Here is a 13458-nt window from a genome sequence, read left to right as displayed (position 1 = left end):
ATATCGATATATTTCATTAAAAAAAAGAAGTAGAATTGCTAATATTTGGTTCCGTGAAGCACATCGGTGATATTTGACAGCTGGACCATAATAGGAAGAGGAGTGGCCGAGGGACGATGACGGATGGGATGTTTTGCTAAAGGTTAGCCAGCAGGCTAACTTTGTGTTGCAGTTGGCTTCTTATTGTGTTCTCTCTCTACATTTGCCAACTTCACTTCGGTTCTTCTGAATATTTTAGATAAATGTGAGTCTTAAACAGTTTAAACGGAGACATGAACGGGAGTACGAATCCGCTGCTGGATAAAGAGGAGCATGTTTTGAAGCTCGGGGAGAGCTTTGAGAAGAGGCCAAAATCTTCCTTTCACACCATCAGATGTGAGTGTTAAAAACCCGCAGTGTGTTACATAGCTGTGTCACAGAATCACTGCAGAGTGTTAGTCAACTTAGCTAACTGTTTTGGAGGATTAGTTAGCTCACATGGACAGGCACGCTGTCTCTTACACAAGCTAGCCACTTACCTGGATAATTGAATTAACTGTGATTCACTTGGCCAATTACTGTTAAGATCTCAAGTTATTTTTTTCACCACACTCAGATTTTAGCCAAGTGTACTGAAGAAGATTAGGGCCACATGTGAACAAAAAAGTATTTGAGTTTTGAGCTTAATCTCAGAATTCTGAGAACAAATTCAGAATTCAGATTTTAAAATAGAAGTAGAATAACATCAGAACTCCAATACATTTAATTCACATGTGGTTCTAATCCTCTTCTGTACAAGTGTGTAGTATTTACTTTACTGGATTAATCTGAAGACCAAATCTATAAGAATAACAATTTAATGTTGACCTCAATGTATTTAAGGAACCAATATTAACTGCCATCTTATGCCATCATCCCCAATAATTTTTTAAGTTGTATGACTGGACTTTAATATGTCATTATACTACTGTGTAGTTTAGTCTAGATCCCAATAAATGAGGCACAACTTGGAGCTAGTCTTACAGTCAAAAATTATCCCAATAACCACATATTATATACTACATTTTTTTTACAGTATGTATACAGGGATTAAACACCATTGTAATGGGACATCGGTCATACTTGACTTTAATAAATCATTACATGGGTCTAATTTAGTAACCTAGACGAGGAGACTCCATTCTTGCATTCAGACGGTTCGGTGATAGGTTGCAATGTGTATATCCAATACACTTCTCTCTGATTTAAGATCTTCTCTACATCGCCACCTCTATCTGGTGCGTTCACCTTTTCTACCACAGAACCTGAATGATGAGATGCCATGTTTACAATCATTGAAGTGAACTGCCACTGGGTATTCTCTATCATTTCTCCTCATAGAGCTCTTATGTTCGCTTATTCTCTGTTTAAGAGGACGAGAAGTTTTCCCAATGTAAGCCAGACCACACGGACACTTTATCATATATACGCCATGAGAAGTAAAGTGTGCGGGAATTCATTCTATTGCAAAGTTTCCAATTAAAAGAATCTATAGTTTGATCTCTCTCCTCTTGTTCCTTTTACAATCACATGGAAAAGATCACAGCTAACAACGTTCTCTTTTCTAAAAAGTAACTCGGTAACTTTTACTCTGAGGACATTTTAAATGACACACTTTTTACTTTTACTTCAGTAGATTTTTACACCCGTAACTTTACTTCTACTTAAAGCGGAACTAAGCAGCAGTTTTGGCTGAAGTGGCTCGACCCTAAAATAAAAATAAACAAAATATCAGCAAAATAAAAGTACTTATTCTTGAGTAGGACATTCTAGTACTCTTTCTATGACTGTATGGCATAAACAAAGTGCAACAATTTTTCCATTAATGTGATATCTTTTCCACACTATTTATATCTACTCATGTCTTCCCTTTGCAGATGACTTCAAACCAGCGTCTATCGACACGAGCTGCGAGGGGGAGTTACAAGTTGGGAAAGGAGATGAAGTCACCATAACATTACCTCACATTCCAGTAAGGCTTCCTGCTTTATATATTTGTATACACTTCCCGTCAAGAGTTTTGACACACCACATTTTTCTTTATTTTTACTATTTTCCACATTTTAGAATAATAGTAAAGACATCAAAACTATGAAATAACACAAATGGAATTATGCAGCGACCAAAAAAGTGTCAAACAAATCAAAACTATCTTATATTTTAGATTCTTTAAAGCAGCCGCCCTTTGCCTTGATGGAAAGGCAAAAGGCTTTGGAAAGAAATTCATACATAGGATCAACTTCACTATTTATATTTGTCTAAGAAACTAATTTCAAGCATTTAAGCAGAAGCCTTTAGATCAAAATGGCTTTAAGAGAATGAAAAACAGAAGATTCAATCAGGTGTGTTCAAACTTTTGACTGGTAGTGTAAATATCCATATTGAAAAAAGATGGTTTATCATGATTATTGTGATATTGATTTTTCAACCATATCACCCAACTTTAAAGTGAAGCACATTATGGGTTAGTATTGACGTTAGGAGTCATCTTAAGATATTTGCCTATACAATAGTTAATTTTTAGATGAAAGAGTCATTTTTGTGTTTTTCAAATATTTCCTGATGAATTTCAGGTGCCTAAATGTTTCCATAAATGGACGTACAGTGTTACAGAATGAAGCCCTTCATGTTCAGATTGTGGGTGTTGTCCTCGCAGGGCTCCACGCCTCCCATGACCGTGTTCAAAGGGAACAAGCGGCCGTACCAGAAGGACTGCGTGCTCATCATTAACCACGACACCGGGGAGTTCGTACTGGAGAAGCTGAGCAGCAGCATCCAGGTCAAGAAAACCAGGTGAGAGGTCGAAGGTCACCAACCGGGAAATTCAGATGGTTTTACACCAGTGAAAACAGAGGAAGTAGGGTGCTGTCTTGGAAGTAGGGTGCTGTCTTGGATGTGGACAGTGTAGCAGTCTGATCTCAGAGTTTTAGGGATTTTACAAGTTAAGTTAAATGTATGTAAAAGCTCTTTTCACATACAGGTCAGAGCAACAGTGGACATAAATACACATAATTGTCGGGGAAAAAACCTTTTTCAGTCACAGCCAACCTTAACTCACTGGGTGAAAAACGTCCTGTCATCTCAGGCCATTGAAAACAAAATTAAATGGCAGTTCTTCCACCAAAATCACAATTATAACCATATAGCACTTCATAATTAACATTTTATTGTCTGCGTATTTTGTTTTGATTTTTTAATTTAATATAATTCATAAACATTCATTCATAAACATTCATAAACAATCATTTGAGGCCTCAACACGCCACCCTGGCATCTCTGGCGCCCCCTTTTGGAAGGTGGAAGCTACTAGGCTGAATTAAAAAATTGCATCCCAGAACGTTGTACATCCATTTTAGGGGGAAAACATCATAACTTAAAGTTCTTCACTCAATATCTCTAAAATATAGAGGATCCAGGCGGTTAAACTTTTATCATTTTGTCAGTCAGGGGACTTAAGTTACATAGAAACCTTTAAAAAAAGTACCAGAATTTGTTTTAATGTCTTGCCTTCATTTGTAAGAGTTGGCGTCTTTTTAAATGTTGGATCTCCCATTTCATTTTATGAAGGTGCTGTAGCGTATCGTTACTGACCGAAATGTAGTTTGTTTCTCCTCTTTATTATCGTATTAGTCCCCAGACAATATTTTACAGTAGTGTATGGGGAAATATTATGCAACATACCCACGCAACCCCTAAGGAAAAAACGGGAGAAAATGGGAGGGAAAGAAAGGGGACGAAAAAAAGAAACACTACATCATGAACATGATTTGCTCATTGCCCAAGCCAAACATTATTTCTGTATTTTGTGGGGTGGGAAAGTGTTTTCCTTTTCTGAGTGGGGGAGAGAGGGAATTTCTTGGGGTCTTTTGTGTTTAATTACTTTTTCACCTACTTTTACTTACTTTTCTCTGCAATTTTTGTAAATGTGTGACCTACTACTTCAAAATAAAAAATATAAAACAAAAAGAAAATAGGCCAGGATGAACTCTTGAAGGACTCAAAGGATTGATAATGTGTGTGTGTGTGTGTGTGTGTGTGTGATTCAGGGCGGAGGGCAGCAGTAAGATCCAGGCCCGGATCGAGCAGCAGTCGGTCCGGTCCAGCCAGCCCAGCTCCCAGTTCCGCGCCCCCACCAAGCCCGGGGCGGGGGTCAAGACCTCCCCCTCCCCCTCCAAGGACAACCCGTCCCCGGAGCCGCAGCTCGACGACATCAAGAGAGGTGAGGAGGGCCGCGGCAGCCCCGCCTGGGACAGGACAGGGTTCAGCACACACTAGGGTTGGGGTTCGAAAGGGGGGCGGGGGCGTGTTGAACCTACCCGAAAATGAACTGGTCCTCCCGCAGTTTGAGACGTAGCGCTCATCGTCAACTTGTCAAAATGCTGCACTCTTTTATTTTGATTTGATGCTGTATAGATAAATGTTTAACCATGGCGTTGCGAGGACCTTGCCGCCAATATTGCATTTCGCCATTTGTTCATTAATTTTAATGAAGTGCTAAACACTTTCGAACATCTGAGGCGATCTACCGTGTTCAGTCAGTCCAGTAAACAAACTGGGGAGTTAACGCACACTCTAGAAGAAGAGAGAGGAGAAAAAAAAGATTTGATAAGAGATTTGTTAGACTCGGAGCTTAACGGATCTCGGTATTTTAGCAACTTGTAACCGGTACACACACAATAGATCTCTTCACAAACATGGCTGACGTTCTTCTGGAGGGTGTAGATCTGTTCTCTCCATTGCCTGCAATGTTAAAAAGCCAACTTTCTGTCTCCTCTGACTCTTCCTTACTCTCACTTATTTTGTGTTTCAACAGAGTGTCTAACACACTCCTGTTGTCACTGACATGTCTTTCTGTCTCTGTGGTCAGAGCTGCGGGCGGAGGTGGAGGTGATCGAGCAGATGAGCAGCAGCGGCAGCAGCAGCTCGTCGGACTCGGCCAGCGCCTCGGGGAGCGGCGACGACAGCTCCAGCAGCGACGGCGAGCGCGACGCCCCCCCGCCGCACGGCCAGGCCTCCCCCACCCGCCACCCCATGGCCAACGGAGCGGCCGACCGGCAGCAGGGCAACAACCAGCTCATGAACACGCTGCGTGAGTGTCGCAGGGTTTACGCTTCGCCTCTTCGCTGTCTTCTGCGGCGTTAGCTTCACTCGAACTCTGAGGAGACGTCTTGCTTTTAATTCCGTTCCTGCGATATTCTGTCACACTCACTCCAGCGCTAAACTGACCTCAATCCCACCCGCTCCGCCCGCACCCTAAAAGTTTTGTCCCGCTCCTAACAGCTTTTGAAAAGTTTTGTCCCGCAATGTCATGTTGTATTATTCTAGCCATCGAGAAACGTCTGTGATATTGAGCCATAAATTACAGTGATTTAATTCATTTTGTGTGGATCTTTAAACATTTAATTTAGTCGTGTGTAATAGGGCTGGGTGTTGGCACTGGTCTCCCAATTTGATTCGATATTGATTCGATTCGATTAGGAGAACTTCAGTTTTAATAGCAATACTGGTTAGATATGAAAGAAATTCTCTGAGAAATAATGCTGTGAACGGCACAGGAACCCTCTGTAATATGGTGCATTAATAAAATGGTTATTGTTTAACATTGACAGTTGGAGGAGAAGAGGCCCGCGACAATACTATAACGTTTTGTGAAAATCCACACACATCCACTGAAAAAAGGCATAGATTAAAAGATTTCTGGATTTTAAGAATCGATATTGGATTGTCCAAATGAAAATAGCAATTAATCGGAAAATCAATATTTTTACCCGACCCTACTGTATAATAGATAAACAGATGAATATTGCGTGGGAACAATGGATTCAGTTTCAAAGTAGACTAGGCCCTTTTGAAGAGAGAGAGTGTGATCCGCCTGCTCACTCTCCACCTGCCTGGTGCTGAACTGAAGCTTTCCGCCGCCGTCCCCGGTCGTGTCCCATGGGATTCAACTGAGGTCTCTACTCTGGAGCGTTTACTTCTTTAGGTTGGTTTACTTGGCCAGATGAGAACAATCCCATTCAAACTTGGGTAGCACCAAATAACCACACTGAGACGTCTGAAAATGCAGGTCTCTAACAACCCAGGCACCTAGAAAACGCTGGTGCGCTGGTTGCACTGACATCGCCCACAGTCTGTAAGAGCTCAGCCTGCGTTCACTTGCTTTTGGATATATCAGAAAAACAAATTTACCTATAGAAATTTCACATGAACGCCATACCTAACCTAACCCTAACCCGGATGATGAAGTCAGAAAGTCAGAGCGAATTTTGCTACCTGTGTTATGATGCAATGATAACCTTTAACTAGGGATGCACCGATGCCACTTTTTCAATGCCGATACCGATTACGAGTATGAAAGTATCGGCCGATACTGAGTACCGATCCGATCCATTACTTTTACTGAACAGTGCAGGCTTACTTCCTTAGTTTGGGGTCAATGGACAAAATTATTGAGATAAAATCCTTGTTTTTCCCACTGTTTGAGAAATACAGGCTTCTATGTGCCACAAATGCATAAAATCAAGACAGTTTGCTTTTATTTCTTACATGTTACTCATGGCTTTCGGTATCAGATTTTAGTCTTGGGTAAAATCTCCGATACCGATATTCCATTTTAGCCTGGTATCGGCACCGATACCGATACCAGTATCGGTATCGGTGCATCCCTACCTTTAACCACAGAACTTGAATGGATAGAACAGTCCTTCCACTGTTTGTCATGGTAATTTAGCTAGTACAGCATGAAATGGTGATTATGGCATTTGAAGGGTTAATTGCCATGGTGACAACACAAGTCTGGGCATTAAGGCCGTAAAGTCAGCATAGCATAGCATGTGAACGCAGCGCTGTTTAGCAGCCGATTTGGAAGACCTGAGTGTCGGACTTTCCCACCAGCGCCTGAACGCACCACATCAGTCCTCAGGCCAGACAGCGGACAGTTTCTGGACTAGTGGATGTCTCATTATGGAATGAAACTGTTCAGTAACAAACGATGTTCTGACCGGTTTTGTACTTCTGGTCTTCACAGGAAACGATCTTCAGCTGAGCGAGTCGGGCAGCGACAGCGACGACGACTGAACCTCCTGCTGGTCTCTCTCTCTCTCTCTCTCTCTCCCTCTCTCTCTCTCTCTCATCATCACCCCCTCTCCGCTCTCCTCTTTCTTCTTTCTGCCCGGTTCCTTCGTTCCTTTGCTGTGATAGCTGACCCCAGCTGTATATCATGGTTTGACTGTAAGTTTTTTTTTATTTTTTTTTATTTTAGTATTTCCTTAAAGCTGGCCAGCCTGGAGATTTAAGAGTGTATTTTTATTAGATGTATATTTTGTTTTGTATATCAAAACTTTACAAAAAAAAAAATCAAACTTTAAAATATGAGAGGTTTGGAAGATTATATATTAGAGTGCACATACATATTTTCTGTACTTAGAGCAGCTAGTTTTATCTACTTGTATCACGCGGCGTCTGTTTGGTTTTGTGTTCCTGGACGGACGAGGAGGACGGTGTTTTTAAAATATCGCCCCTCGTCCTCTCCGCTCGTCTCTTCGTGTATCAGAGATAATTTGACAGAAGCTTCTCCATTTCGTGTTTTTATCAGTTCACCATAAATCCAGAAATTGCAGCGCTTCACAGAAAGCCTGCGCATGAACAATGAACAACAAATAAAAGAAAGTTGGGAGGCGTAAAATACAGTTAATTATGTTTGTCAGTCGATGTGTCATCTGCTTTGTTGTATCAAGTATGTATTGAGATGGACACAGACTGATATACACTACCAGTCAAAAGTTTGGACACCACATTTTTCTTTATTTTTACTATTTTCCACATTTTAGAATAACAGTAAAGACATCAACACTATGAAATAACACAAATGAATTATGCAGCGACCAAAAAAGTGTTAAACAAATCCAAACTATCTTATATTTTAGATTCTTTAAAGCAGCCGCCCTTTGCCTTGATGGAAAGGCAAAAGGCTTTGGAAAGAAATTCATACATAGGATCAACTTCGCTATTTATATTTGTCTAAGAAACTAATTTTAAGCATTTAAGCAGAAGCCTTTAGATCAAAATGGCTTTAAGAGAATGAAAAACACAGAACATTCAGTCAGGTGGGTCCAGACTGTTGACTGGTTGTGCAGAAACAATCTCAACTTTTGTTTCTTGTTCATTGTTTTTATCAGTATCTCAGAAAAGGCCATGGGTAACATCAAGCTCATGTCAGATCATGAAACGGTGATCCAAGTGTGACTGGTTAAAGGGGAATTCCACCAAAATTCACTTTCAGTTTGTGATTTTACTTTCAGTTTTTAAGCATTTTGAGTCATGGCGCTCTCAGGATCAAGGAGCATGTCGTCTCGTGACATCAGATTACACTGCCTGAGATGTTTGAGAGAAATGTTCATGGATAGTGTGTTCCCATACCAGTAATAAAGTAATAAACCACTTCAGGCTTTACAATTCCATGATGTTGTGGGATTGAATTTTCCTTGATCTTGAGAACCCATAATTCAAAACGGAGCAAAAATACATTAGGAAGTTTTAGGTAAATGTCTCCTTCTGCAGAAAAACAACTGCAAAGACAATTTTGGTGGAATTTCTCTTTATTGTAGCATTAGCTAGTACAAGTGTTGTTTCTCAGCAGGGTTTTCAGGATTCCTTACCTGTTGCTTTTCTTCTGGCGGACAGGCGAACGTTGGCAAAGCACTTTAGCTTCATTACTTTCATCCTCTCTCTCTCTCATGTGACTGATGACATTTTTTGAATGTCATGATTAAATCCAACCGGTCACAGTATAACCAGTTACATTAGCACTTATGCAGAAAACACTGAGTGTGTTCCTAGTATTGTGGTCATTACTGCAAAAAAGTAATAAATTCCACATTACTCTACTACTTACTCTAAGAATTACTTTACTTATTACTCCCTGAAACTAATAAGTTAAGATAGTAAATAGTTACTCTACTTGTTACATTACCTTTGTGCTACACCCATAAATTATTGTGTTAGGCTTACTTGCATTTGTTGGATCAATAAATTAAAGCCACATTACAGCAGAAGAATCTAAATAATGACAGATACTAAATCTGTCTTTAAGGTTTTTAATACAGACAGAGCTGCAGCATTAAATTCAGACTTTCTGAGTCGTATTCTCGTTCATGTCGCTCTGCTCAAATTCTGATATTTCCAACATGACTTAAATGGCATCTTTCATAGATATTACGCCAATAAAGAGGTTAAAAAGGCTGAAGAATGAAACACAAGTAACGAACAATGTGTTAGATCAGGAGCTGTGATGTGATTACTGAAACTGGAACAGTAATGCCTTACTTTACTCCGTTACAGGAAAAAGTAATGTGATTACAGTAGGGCATTACTTTGTACCACATTACACCCCAACACTGGTCTTTCCACGAATTAGACCGACCAGGTGAATCCAGGTTATTGATTTGAGCTGCTGAATCCACTTCAGTCATGAAGGGAGAGATGTCGATGAAAGTTTAAATCTTGAATTGAGTTGTGGGCATCAGTATGAGGAGAGGCCTCTTGATGTTTTGTACACTGAGTTCTTAAAGAGTTTGGAGAGTTCTGCTCCAAAATGTTTTATATCCATTTAAAAAAAAAAAAATCATTACCTGAAGTTCATTATTCAGTATTTGTAAAATGCAGAGGATCCAGTCTGGAATAGTGGTAACATTTTGTCTACCAAGAGCTTTTATTACCTTCTATCCTTGGCAAACTATCATTATGTGTTTAAATCTTGTCCTGTCAATCATGTGAGAGTACGTGTCTTTGTGGATATCTCACTTCAGAACCAAACTTTTCATAGAATAAACCCACTGTAGTACCATTCCAGGCCTTGCAGCATTTCAGTTTGCAAATCAAGGTGAATGTCTCATCTTCTGAAAATGCCAAAGAGTTGAACGATCCCTCGTCATGAACAGAGAACAGAATGAAATCTGAACTCATTATGTGTTACGTCATGTCATGGTCATTCTGTTTGTTTTGCTTTTATCTGAGAGTGTTTGTGTTGTGCATATGAGTCGTGACGTCAGTGGCTCTTGCCCTTATCCCCCCTATCTGCAGCGGCCACTGGTGTTAGTGAATATCATTCGGTATCGGTTGTACAGTATATCACTATTTATGCAACGTAACAGCCCACAGTGAAGAGTTTCATTACAAAATGTGATATCAGCCAGGGTTAGATCGATATATGAGTTAGCTGATGTATTTTACTCAACAGATTCAGAAGTGGCAGTCTGTAAAACATGCAATGAAATTCTTCAAGAGCTGCTATGAGATTTTAATGGAGAGTTTTAGTGTCCCATAATGGTCTAAATGCTGTTTCAGAGGCTTTTCTTCCCTACAAAGAATACAATTATGGGGGAACATTGAATTGTTGTAATTTTGGGGAATTAGTTGGATTTTTTCTTCGGTCTTCAGAAACCCATATCGGTCAAATTGTAATATCCATCACTTGAAAAATTGGACATCTTCTTTTACCAAATGGTTGCTGGCCAGAAAATCAAATTCACTGTGGAATATCATTTGAGTTTTTAGCTATCTTACAAGATAGTGACAGTTCACATGTAATTTTCAAATATTTAGCAATGAACATCAGGTGAGTTTTTTTTATTCCAAATGTAACATTTTGAAATGAAACTCTTCAATAATTGAGGTAAAGATATCAAATTGGGTTTGATGAATATCCTCATGTTGCGAGAATTAAAATATTACCATTATCTCCTATCATACGTATTGAAAACGGGCCAGGGTGTAACTGGTGTTGTTCTAGGTGTTATATATCATGGCTGTGTTTCTCAGAAGCTTCTTCAGATGAAGTTCATGTTGGAACAGAGATGAGCTCAGTCTCCAGACGGGTTCGGGGAACACAGCAGGACCGTTACTGACATACCACACAGTACTTGTAACCATAACAGTTGTGCGTCATGTATTCTGATTCCTAACGCAGAGTACCAGTTACTGTATATTCCTCAGGGTGGGAAATTACTACCAGCCAGAGTCCTGCTCTATTCTAAACATCTACTTGGCTGGTAAAACAGTCAAAGCGGATGGTGAATTATAAAATGAACCAGCCACTGTGGCAAGTGGACAGAAAAGAAAAGTCAAATATCCTACTCTGGTATTCCTTCTGGCATCTGTAGTTTCTGACCCACTTCTGTTCTCAGACGGACTCTGTTGTATTTGGTGCTTTAGTTCTCATGTTTTTCATTAGTGCTATGTTCATGTGAAATGTGTTTCTACCAATTTGAAGTGTATTAAAAGTGTGCAAATGCATTTAAAATTGTTGTTTTTGTTCATTTTAGCATATGTTGATTGTTTTTCTTAATGAGTGATAATGTTATACGCTACCAGTCAAAAGTTTGGACACACCACATTTTTCTTTATTTTTAGTATTTCCGACATTTTAAAATAATCGTGACATCAAAACTATGAAATAACACAAATGGAATTATGCAGGGACCAAAAAAAGTGTTAAATCAAAACTATCTTATATTTTAGATTCTTTAAAGTAGTCGCCCTTTGCCTTGATGGAAAGGCAAAAGGCTTTGGAAAGAAATTCATACATAGGATCAACTTCACTATTTATATTTGTCTAAGAAACTCATTTCAAGCATTTAAGCAGAAGCCTTTAGACCAAAATGGCTTTAAGATCATGAAAAACATAGAACATTCAATCAGGCGTGTCCAAAATTTTGACTGGTAGTGTATGTGATTATTTTATCTTATAAAATGATTCAAGCTATGCCACTATAATTTTCACTGGAGCAAATTAGGGGCCAAATTGCTCGAAGATGCCTCAATGGTAGATTTTGGAAGGGAAAACAGAACTCCTTCACTTTCCCCAGCTGTTGTGGGGTTTTGAACCGGCAACCTTTGGGTCAGGCTTCCTTCACCGTTTCAACAAGAGAAAAGACAGCAGTCAAAAGTAAATTTGATAAAAGATTATATTGCTGGTCTTAAATAATTACTTAGAGTCAAGTGAAACATATGCTTGGATGAACACCTTCAGTTTGATACTCACCACAACAACCTGTACATGGAGCATAATACAATACAGTACTTTTTCCCTGCGATGGTGCAACAACTGAGTCACATTTGGGCATTTCTCTTCAAACAGTAACACAAAAGTACACGACAAATACATAAATAGCTTTTTTTCCCTTTAAATCATTTATAACGCAATTATATTTATGATTCTGGCTCTTGCTACAACATATCATTTGACCGATATATAAATTAACAATATCAACAACAAATAATAATAATTATAACAATAATAATAATACAAAAGCTGTCTGTCTTTCATATAAATCTGGCTAGTTTACAGTATGAAATGATGCAAGAGAGATCACGGGTCTGTTTGATATGATATGATGCATCGGAGAGTTTCTCCCTCAAGTCGCCACTTTGAATCTGCCGAATTCCAGATGCAGATGCTCAGCTTCCCAGTTCAGAGTCTTTATCTGCTGTAACTGAGAGATTTGGGCGCCATGTTGGCTCAAACAGAAGTCCACTGGCCCAACCTTTCCTGAGAGTCCTTGGCAGCGTGCTTGAACGTTCTTCAGTTTGGGGGGGGGGGTTCAAAGTGACTCGGCCACAAAGTCTCCAAATCGGGCCCCTGAGTTTTCTCCTGGAAACAATTCCTACCTCTACAAGACTAAAGTTAGCGCTGCCCTACCCTGCGATGGGGAACGGTGTTGTGGCGATGGATACATGGTATTGATATTACAAGAGGCATGAGGAAGTGAGAATCTAAAGGTGACGGCGAGGATGTCCCAAAGTCAGGACGGACAGGGCGTCTGCCTCAAAAGCCTGTCCAGAAAGTTTCCCTTCAGCCCATCACCATAGTTTGTATCTCTCTCTTGAAATCCCTGCGACACAACACGCTGCCTGGGGAATCTACGGACCCTGAGTACCTTGTCGCATCGGATCTGTCAACTTTAGACCATTTCGAGAACTCCCGTCTACCCCCCCCGACTCTTCTCAACCCTTTCCTCGGCTATTTTGTGCCCCCAATAGCGACACTTCGCGAATCCCCTCCCGCCCACGCCCCTACAACCCCCCCCCCACCCACCCGGGGTCACGAGGGTCACCGTCCGGGGCAGGATGTGGGTTTGATGCATCGGCCCTGGAACAGCACCAGGTTGGCGGGGCAGTGGCAGCCGGCCACGCAGGGCTTGTGGCACGGTCCGATCTCGTTCCAGTTGTCGCAGGTTTTGGTGCAGCCCGGCCCGCAGGTGTCGTACACGGCGCCGTGTTTACACTGGGTGGCTGATGGGAAGGAAGGTAGGGAGATGAGAAGGGAAGAGGGGGTGAAAAGAGGAGGTTAGGATTGAAGATTCAGCCGATGAATTATGAGAATGTCTGCATAAATCTGGTGAATGGTGCAATTGATGGACTGGTGAACGTTCTTATGTAGTT

At 40.5% G+C, this 13458-nt stretch overlaps 2 protein-coding genes across 3 annotated transcripts in view; one reads left to right on the top strand and one right to left on the bottom strand.

Moving 5' to 3' along the window:
* The first annotated feature begins 133 nt into the window (after positions 1–133).
* On the top strand, positions 134–8928 carry eaf1 (ELL associated factor 1). Of its 2 annotated transcripts, XR_011784693.2 has the most exons (7): positions 134–375; positions 1896–1990; positions 2675–2811; positions 4065–4237; positions 4886–5107; positions 7046–8136; positions 8227–8928. XR_011784693.2 is itself a non-coding variant. In XM_071900991.2 (6 exons), exons 1-6 carry the CDS (start codon positions 273–275, stop codon positions 7093–7095), a joined length of 780 nt encoding a protein of 259 aa, XP_071757092.1. In that variant the 5' UTR covers positions 134–272; the 3' UTR covers positions 7096–8928. The 2 variants fall into 2 exon arrangements, 1 of the variants encoding a protein (XP_071757092.1); XM_071900991.2 differs by having other exon boundaries at positions 7046–8928.
* A 4192-nt stretch (positions 8929–13120) lies between these two features.
* bmper (BMP binding endothelial regulator) overlaps positions 13121–13458 on the bottom strand; it is a 217309-nt gene continuing 216971 nt past the window's right edge. The window contains exon 15 of the mRNA XM_078287064.1: positions 13121–13308. Within this exon, the coding sequence (XP_078143190.1) occupies positions 13127–13308 (182 nt within the window). The 3' untranslated portion in view covers positions 13121–13126. The remainder of the gene's footprint in view (positions 13309–13458) is intronic.

This window comes from Centroberyx gerrardi, chromosome 12, assembly GCF_048128805.1.
Source record: "Centroberyx gerrardi isolate f3 chromosome 12, fCenGer3.hap1.cur.20231027, whole genome shotgun sequence".
Lineage (NCBI taxonomy): Eukaryota > Metazoa > Chordata > Actinopteri > Beryciformes > Berycidae > Centroberyx > Centroberyx gerrardi.
This window is presented reverse-complemented; position numbering and strand designations above follow the sequence as displayed.